This window comes from Strongylocentrotus purpuratus, unplaced genomic scaffold, assembly GCF_000002235.5.
Source record: "Strongylocentrotus purpuratus isolate Spur 01 unplaced genomic scaffold, Spur_5.0 spur5_scaffold_1, whole genome shotgun sequence".
Lineage (NCBI taxonomy): Eukaryota > Metazoa > Echinodermata > Echinoidea > Camarodonta > Strongylocentrotidae > Strongylocentrotus > Strongylocentrotus purpuratus.
Genome location: NW_022145594.1, coordinates 31,360,190 through 31,370,111, shown reverse-complemented (window position 1 = coordinate 31,370,111; position 9,922 = coordinate 31,360,190). Strand labels below are relative to the sequence as shown.

Genomic DNA, 9,922 nt, shown 5'->3' with positions numbered 1-9,922 from the left:
TTACAGGGCTCAAGTATTTCAAGGAATAAAACTAAACCATTTAAGTCTAGTGAGGAAAGTGCAGCTTAATGTTTAGCAAAAAGGTGGTTAACATTGTGGCAGGGATTCAGACCCTGTATCTTGTTCACTGCCCAGGGACAAGTAGTTTTTTTCATATCAGTTATTTTAAAATTTCACTCAACAGACTATTTGACATGTTGAATGGGCGGAATAGGTTACAGAAAGGTTACAAAGCACCTCTCTTCAAAAGTACTCGTCCTACCTGGGAAGCCTACTTCAATAAGACAAAGAAGATGCTACTGTCACTGAAGTTAAGTGACGGTACTCCCGTTGCCTCAAGCAATAGAGGAACACCAGTCATAGGTTTCTGTTTAGCGATGGATGGATTCATCTCTCTGGCAGACCGGTTCTTCAATGATCCTCAATCTGGAATAAAGTAAGATTATAGACAATTATAAATACCTACTTAATTCTGTGTAAAATATTCCATAGACTAATGAAAGCAGGAGGAATGTATTACAGGATTATTGATCGACTTCCATTTTTTTTCTACTTGAAATTTGATTGTTGGACATCCTTTATCAATATGACAAAGCACAATTATCAAGTACATACCGGTATTAACTATCAAATAATACCTTGAAGGGAAAGTCCACCATGACACATGTGTTAAGTTGGTTTTAATAGAAGCAAACAATGAGAGGAAACGGGTAAATGAAAGGATTTGAAGTTGTGATCGATGAAACACAAGTTGGCCATTTCTTGTAAGTTACTTGCCCTGTACTTTTAAAAAAAATCTAAAGAAAAAGTTTGTTCATACATTCACCCTAAATAAAATTATTGCAAATATATTTGTACATAACCCATGTACATGTATGAAACAGGTCTTTTCTGTCATCAGTAACTAAGAAGAAGAAAAAAAAATAAGAAATCAAATTCCTTTTCCATCAAATTAATCCGCATTTATTTGCACTATAATTTTTGGTTTTAATTTTAAATATTGCAAGAATTAACACACACACAAACAATAAACTAAAAATTAATAATAATAATTGTGCTATTAATACAGGTACTTCCTTCCCTATCGTCTAAGCCAAGATCAACTTGAACTTCACTTTGCTAAGATTCGAGGAAGGGGCGGTTGGAACAACAATCCAACATCAACGCAATTTCAGGCTGCCTACAGGTAACAAACAATGCACTTAACAAATGTATTGCTTTTAAGATACATGTGACCCTTGACTTTATATTCTATGCATAATTACACTAGTGTAAACATAAAAGAAAACAATGAGAAGTTAACATTTCATTGTTACTGAAATAGCAGCGTACTTTTTAGAGAAATTATATGCCTTAATATATACAATGTTTCAATTACTCATCACAGAGCACTATTAATCAACTCCAACATACCTGTGAGTACATCAGGAAATGCTACATGGTTTCTAGAAGCAATGGGAACCAACATCCATGAAGATCGGAAATTGCCCTCTGATGGGGTCATCTCGGTTGAAATATCGACCATTGAGGCACAGACATCTCCATCCACTTCTCCCCCTGCAGAACTCAGCATGTTTCAACAGAATGTCACAGCTTACATTGCAGGATACACTATTAGGAGTATACAAGGAAAATGCCATGTAAGTATAAAAGGTTAAATTTGTAACAAGCACAAACTTTAAAGCTATCTGAAATGTTGGAAGCGCCCAAAAATTGATGACAAAATTTCACTTAAATTGTATCATAATGTGAAAGAGGATGTCATTTAAGACACATTTCTGCAAGGATTTTCAAAACAAATGTATTTTATGTCGACTATTGATGAAAGAATACTATTACCTGAAATGGACCACCAAAAAAATGGTGAAAATTTGTATTCAGCCATTTTAAATAATTTTTATTATTGGATGTTGCACTATACGAAAATACCCCACCCCCATTAATCATTTCATTTATATAATAAACTCGATGTCAGGTTATTCTGCATTCTTCAGCACTAAAAACATAAAAATGGACATGTATATTAATTACAATCTGAATGTAATGTTTGAAAGACATGATATAGGAGGTTAACATACATGTAAATATACATGTAAAGTTAGGTTATTGATTATCTGAGTAGGACTCAACAGTCTCAATTGAAGCTCAAGCTGTGTAAGGATTATGAGTGAAGCCAAGTTTGTCATTTGATCTTTCCTCCATTTTGTTCACAATCAGTCCTGTGATAAATGCAAGGAGGCACTAGTAGACAGGACAGATGAGGTTCCAGAAGTCTACTTGCAACTAATCAGGTTGAAAGACAATGGCGGTCTAATCATCCCTTCCAAATCTGTACTGAACATTGCAATGGCTTCCGAAAGAATCTTGAGAGAACAGGGTACCAAGCCCACGATTGGACAGCATATAAGAGACCAACTGTGTGTTAAAATCATACACAGTCTCAATCATGGGAGTCTTTTTCCCAACTTGCATGAGCAGTATGACTGTGATTTTAGGAGAAATCATGTACTACAGCTCATCAAGGACTTTGTAAATCATTACCTGGTTACAAGGTTGCACTTTGTCGCATTTACATATAACAGGGACATCCGTGGGCAAAGTATTCGTAATCATATGTCACGGATGGTGATTTTTCAAAATCAGTAGCTTAAAGGCCAAGTCCACTCAAAAAATAACTTACTTTAATAGAAGCAGAAAAATAAGACAAACCAACCAAAAAAAGTTTGAGCAAAAATCGGATATCTAATAAGAAACTTATACATTTTTGAAAAAGTCTGTAAAATTATGAAACAATGAAAATCACAAGACAAATTGGAAATTCACTCATTTGATTTGATTTATTGGTTTCTGCATCTTTTTTCTTTTTTTCATCATACATTTTCATAAACATAATATGGCTTGATACAATATTTCAAGTGTATATAATTTTTATACAGATAATAAACGATATTAAACACATATATTGAATTTAAACAAATATATTGAATGGAAATTAACATACATTAGATGCAGGAGGGCTACAGTAATAAGCAAAGTAGCTTGACGTGCCGGCAGCCCTCAAGTTAGATACAACAATACAAATAAAAATAAAAAAGAGTGACTTGCAGAGAAGAAAAGGAAAGGGGAGAGAAGAAGGAGGAGGAGGAGCGTCATGTCCTCACTATCCACTTATTGTTTTCTTTATATTGATAATATAAAATTTCCTATTTCCCCTCTAAGAATCTTATTTCTTCACACCAGCATCAAATTTAGATTGAAAGTAATTTTTTTTGGTGTGGATGCACTACTATAGAGTAACTTTTTTTCAGAAAAATGTGACTTTTGATAAACTATTCAGAAGAAAATCAATAATTATGAATCTACAATATTCAGAAAATATTATCAATTCTTCAAAGTTCATAAAAGATTTTGTGCAATGTCATGCAGGCATTATGATACAAATCGTATAACCTCTGCAACGGCATGGGGAAATCAAGTTTGGGGGGATAAAAGGAGAAATTAATAGGATTAAACTATAAACACTGTCGCTCATAAAGGTGGAATATTTTAGTTTTTATCCCATAATGCATGGCCGTCCAGAGGATTTTTTTTATGTTGGGGACCGGGGTAAAAATGCAATAAATTATTGAAAATTTATTGCATTTTCTGTTTTTTTTTTATTTATGGAAACTGCCCCCAACCCTAGCCCCCGCTGCGTACAGTCATGGTTCAGTGACAAAACAATGGCCTCGTAACTGTGAGGCCCCAGGATCAAAACCGTGTCTATGTGCTATAGAAGTGCCCTTTTGTGAAGCATTAATCCTCATTACTGTCATTTATGACTTAAGGGCATAGGTCCCCTAGTTGATAAGCATAGTAGCATACACATGCTTTAGCAGTCCCGCAAAACACACATTGGCAAATTATTATTCAATACAATCTGAGAATGTATACTATTATCTAGATCTATTATTTTTAAATTATTTTTAAAATAATTCCATATATTAGGGTAAAACTAAATAATTCCACCTTAGTTTATGAGCGACAGTGTATGAAGCAATTGATAAATACTGAGGACATGACGTCACAAACTGTTAACCAAATTGGCAATTTGCGTAGTGATTTTAATTGTTCTATAGTTTTACATAATTTTTCAAAACTTTCTTATTAGTTATCCGATTTTGCTCAAACTTTTTTTGATTACCGGTAGTTTGTCTGATTTTTCTGCTTCTATTGAAAGTAACTTATTTTTACAGTGGACTTGTCCTTTAAGCAGGAGATTCGTTGTAACTCGAGGTGAAATGCTTACACTCGTAATATACTTGCATTACTCGTAACAAGCTCGCGCTGCACTCTTCATAAGGTGGCGAGTCGCTACGAGTTATGAAGAGTGCAGCGCGAGCTTGTTACGAGTAATGCGAGTATATTACAAGTGTAGGCGAGTTCACCTCGAGTTACAACGAATCGGCGAAGATTTTGGAACTTCAAGGAGAGTCCTTGACAAGCTGTAATACATGATTTCTCCTGAAAATCTGAAATCACAGTCATAGACATGCTCATGATAAGAGTTGGGTTTGCCTAGATCAAGTTTATTGAACTTACTTATGTTGGCAAAAGCATTTATTGGACACAGAGTCACATTCATATTTTTGTCCAGGTTGCGCACTGTGTATGATTTTCAGGGAATTTTTATCCAAGTCGCATCTCTTATTCAGGAATATCTCCTAAGTTTTTTCGTTTATGGTATTACAGTGCGACCAGCACACAGCAGATTCATATGTATTCTACTTCTACTTCTATGATGATACACATCAATGCCTGTTCAGCATCTAGATGAGGGTAAAGCATAGAGTTGTTATATACAGCTCTATGTGGTATTACAATGGATATTTCAGTTTTTATAAAAATAGCAAATTGCTTATGATATACTATCAAAAAACCCAAAGACGAAGTGAAGAGTGCCACCATATAACGAATACTGTGCGTACAGTGACTGTATATAGACAGCTAGCATGGCGACTACCAGCTGCTACACCGGCTGAGACCAGACAGTACAGCCGCACAAAATAGATCTTAAGAGACTAAGTCACAAAGTTATCCCAGACCCAGAGTGCACTTGAAATGGGGGCATAGAAGTAACATCCCAGCATTTTGGGTATTGGCGCTAACAAGAATTGCATATCATCTTCAAGATGACACATTTATGTTTATTTCGATTTACATATTAGGCCAAATTTAAAAAAAAAAAGTTTAGCGTCCGATTTTTTTTTGAAAAAAGGAAGGAGGAGGCCCTTTTTTTTCTTCTTTCAAAATGGCCGCTCAAAATGGCCGCTCGGTACATTTTTCCGGACAGTCTGGCTATTTTTGAAGATGGCCGCCAGTATTTTTTTTAATTAAAAAAAAAATCAGAAATAGATAATTTTAGCAGTATGTCACTTTTTCATGTTTCTATTCATTAAAGAAAAACATTTATAAAAAATATTTAAAAAAAAAAAAAAAAAAAAAAAAAAAAAAAAATAGGAGGCGGCCCCCAAAAAGGAAGCGGGCGGGGACGGTAAACATTTATATTTTTTTACTACGCCTTAAAGGTACTATGTCCCATTTGCAGGCCAAAAAAATGAAAAAGTTAAATTCCAAAGTTCTGCATTTGAAAGATAATACTAATTTCACTATGAACACGACTTGAAAATATCTTAAATTATGCTTGTCTTTTCCTTACCGCTGGAGACTTGTATATGCCTTGTTTATAACTTATTTTGATTCTCTTTAACGCTTCAAATTGTCAGATAAAAATAAGATATAATGACCTTTCAAAGGTATTTAACGACCATCAATACTCCAGACCTACAGGCAAACGATCTAGATGACATATTTTATGATCCCACGGGGAGTGGAAACCACTTGCACTTTTGGTCAGCTAAACGTGTATTCTTCGCTCAAGGCCCTAATTCAATTCCAAATTTCCAACGTTAAATTGCACAAGGGTTCGTATATATCTAATTTCTGCAAAATTCAGAATAAACAATAATATTATTTGCGGAAAATAACCTCGTGTCAAGTTTAGCTGAATGTATTATGTGATGCTCAAAAAGTTGTAAAACGACTTTGAATTAAAGAGAATGTTTTTTTCTTCTTCTCAAAGTATGTGTGTTGATATGCAGAGAACATTTTGCCCAGGCCTTTATGATTAATCGTACAACGGCATAATAATTATATGCACAATTTATCATTATGAATTATGAAAGCTGCTTCTAGCCATTTGACACCTTCTTCCCTATGTATTTCTGATACTCTCTATATTTGATTGTTTCGTAACTTGCAAATAGTTGAAGGGATTATACGAAAATCATTTGCATTTTTCTTCCTCATACTTACCTTAGAAATATGGGTTTCCAAACGTTTGAGTAGTCACTAGTGGGTGATTCCCTTAGCAAATGATTGAGTTTATTAGTTTTTTCATGTTGTTGGCATATCAGACCCCCCCCCCCCCGTGCACCCCTTCAATAGAATGCTGCCATATGCCCGTGCTTCCCTATTGACTTTACACCCATGCCTATATTATTATTAATGCGTTAAAGGTAAAGACCAGTAATGGTCATGCGATTGCGTTGTGAAAGAAACGTTGTGGAATCGATCAGAAAAGGGCGATCATCTAGCATCTAGCATCTGCAAGGTTCTGGAATCATCAAAATGATAAGAAATTTGGCTCATTCTTCGTAAAGTTACACGCACTATACACAGAAAGATGTATATGGGACTACCCTATCTCTCTCACCAGACCATGAGAGAAATAAATTTACCAAATATATGAATTAGTAGGCGGTTTCCCGGCAAATTTTTTATCATCATGTATTAGTCAAAACATATTCTTTCACATGATTGGTAATGAGAGCTTCCATTTCATTTTTTGAAATTGGGGCGTTGCCAATACTGGTCTTTACCTTTAAGTGTGAATGATCGTTAAATGGCATTTTGTCGGTGTTTGCTTTTATGCAGAATTCTACCTATCTCAAGTCCTGGCCATTGGATGAATTCGCCTCAATATGCATGATAATAATTGTAGAAATAATATTAATGACAATGTTAAATTAGTAATAATAGTAATGATAATGATAATAATAACTACAATAATAATGATGATGGTTAAATAATAATAATAATGATAATAATAATTATAATAATAAGAATGATAATATCATTACTAATGAAGGAAAAGTGTATACAACGCAAACACTTATAGTACGCCATCTATCTAGGAAACTATTCCGGGGCGCATTATGAGACAAGAAGCATAAGAATTCAAAAGGAGAATTACAGTAGGCTAGAGAGAATATTGCACAATTGTGTTGAACTAAATTTATGTACTGCATGCTTTTGAAAAGAGGCACGATGCAGGAAATGTGTCCTAGTAGGGTGGCGCCCTCTCGAGGATATTTGCGACTAGACAACCATCAAGTCATATTTTAGCAGCGGGTACCGCGTAATGAATCCGAAAGCAATCGAAATGACTGAAAAGCATCAGTCACAGTTGAAAAGCAAATTGATTTTCGGGGAAATGTTGATTAAGAACCACTTTAATATTTAAAAAAAAAGGTTTACTCTGAAGAACAAAAAATAACCACACTAAAGCGATTTGTGTGTGTTTTATTTTGGGTCTACTTCCTTAAATTTCAAAAGCTAGTAATCAAGATCAAATTGAAAAATACTTTGCAATGACATTGCAACACAAAGTAAACAAATGCATTAATAGTTGTAAGTCACTTAAGGAGAAGGTTGAGTTCTGGGAAGAGGTGAAAATAATTTCTGAGCGTTATCATTGTATTATGCAAGTGGGGAAGAACATCAGATAAACAATGTTCAACTTTATCTTTAAGTCTACACATGAATAACACTTTTCAGGGAAACTGTAGGCAAAAGTGAGCGTTACAGATTTTGTTAAGGTTTGCCTTCATCGTGATATATCAACACCCACCAATAAGTGGATGGGGGGGGGGGGATGTTTCAAATTGGAGAGAATATTACCACTCATTTTTGTATTCGTTATCAAGGGAAAAATTGTAGTTACAGTATTAATAAAGTTCAAAGCCATTTTCATATCTCATTTCGAAACGCGTTCCCTCAAAATATTCTTGGGGCAAGAAACCAGGAGGCATATCGTGCAGGACCTGGGGCTAAATACATCAATTTGCAAATCCCTTCGCAAAAGGACTGACTTTAATGCCACTTTGCTTAATTAAAATATGTAGAGTCTTATCAATTGCAATAATTATTATTAACTTTAAAGAAGCTTGATAAGTTTGCCAATTTTTTTAGTAGTTTATTTATAGAATTGAATATATTTCGTTCATTCCGACAAGCATTATGGGGCACGAAAAGACAAATTACAGCGAGCCCATCGCGTCGCCCGAATCATGAGGTGATGTGGTTGCCCCCCCCCCCCCAAAAAAAAGATGTATTAAGGAGTTCTCAACCCCGAACTACCCCCTTCCTGTATTTTACCCCTACGGCTAGAATAGAGGGCGGTGTCCCATGTCCCATTCTGATAAGTTTTTCCATCAGTCATGACAAAAAAGTTATATGAGATAAACAAACAATATTTTAGATAACGGGTTTTGAGTTTAGTCCTGAAAATTGGGAAATGACAATTATTAAAACTCTTTCGCTGTAAATGATAATGATTACATCATCTGAAAATATCATTTTTATGTAGAGAAATACACGATAAATGAAAAGAACTTTCCCCCAACTCTCTAGATTACCAACCCCATGTACACTGTACATTCTTCATGCAACTTACAATTCATGCGTCCATTAATTGGATATAATACCATTTTTTACCAATGATGTTGTGCTCAGCATTTTTCTTTCGACACGTTATATATTACTATACTTGTATAGACCAAAAAAAATTGTACATATCTCTTGAAAGGTACTTGTGACAAATGACCCGAGGCATAATTATCGCAAGACATGACCACTCGATGGCAGCTCAAACGATTCCGTCTTCAAGAATATGAAATTGCTTTCATGATATAAAGTGACTCGGTAACATTGTTGAAGGTTGATAAAAAAAAAATGGCATAAATGTTGTATGAAATGTTACTCATTATATTTCTTCTACTGCATGTACTAACCCTCTAAACATGCACAAAAATCCTGATTTTGTTTTCAAACCACAAATATACTTATAGTTTTCTTTAAAGGCATCACTGTGCATCACCCTCTAACAGTAAATTCTCCCAACCTCATACAGTATACAGTGATGTGCCGCTCTAATGGGTTACTTTTTTGCAAAAAAATCCCTTAACATGGAACATAACTTTGTGCTGCAAAATCCCTAAAAGTGCCCCAACTTTTCAGATCTTGGCCTTAAACATGGGGAAGTATTTTCTTCAGGAAAATATATCATTCATAATATCGCTAAAGTGAAAATTGCAGATGCAGAATCCCACAAAAATAATTGAAATCAATTCACTTGTTCATGCAAAGTCCTCGCCGATGGTCGCACAGATTTATCAATATCATTAATTTGGGCTTCATGCATTGACATGTACATCACAAAAAAACAATGAACATATTTTTGTAATTTTTCTCCAAAAAAGCAGCCCTGCGACTTGGCCTATTTTCGTTCCTAGAGATGTGAGATAATCAATATAATTTAAAGTGACAAAACAAGTAGACCTAGCAAGTTGGAAGAGAACCGCCTTGGAAAATATCCACCACTTTCAATAAAATCGTCACACCCGGTCGTCCCAGTTTTATTATAGTAAATTCAAGAGTAAGTGAGCTCTTTCCAGATGTGCTGCTACTCGCCATGGGTGCTGCTCAATCAGGGACCGCTCGCTATTCATAAGGACCACATTCCTATAAGGACCGCTATTCATAATTTGAGAAAAGGGTTATTATTCCTAAAGACAGCTATACATAATATGAGAAGAGGGTC

The 9,922-nt window shown here is 34.9% G+C and overlaps 1 protein-coding gene across 1 annotated transcript; it reads left to right on the top strand.

Annotated features, from left to right (window-relative positions):
• The first annotated feature begins 194 nt into the window (after nt 1-194).
• LOC115921324 lies at nt 195-2,664 on the top strand. The gene is made up of 4 exons (XM_030978687.1): nt 195-436; nt 1,070-1,186; nt 1,388-1,640; nt 2,218-2,664. The coding sequence occupies exons 1-4, from the start codon at nt 195-197 to the stop codon at nt 2,644-2,646; spliced, it is 1,041 nt and encodes a 346-aa protein (XP_030834547.1). The 3' UTR covers nt 2,647-2,664.
• The last annotated feature ends 7,258 nt before the right edge of the window (nt 2,665-9,922 follow it).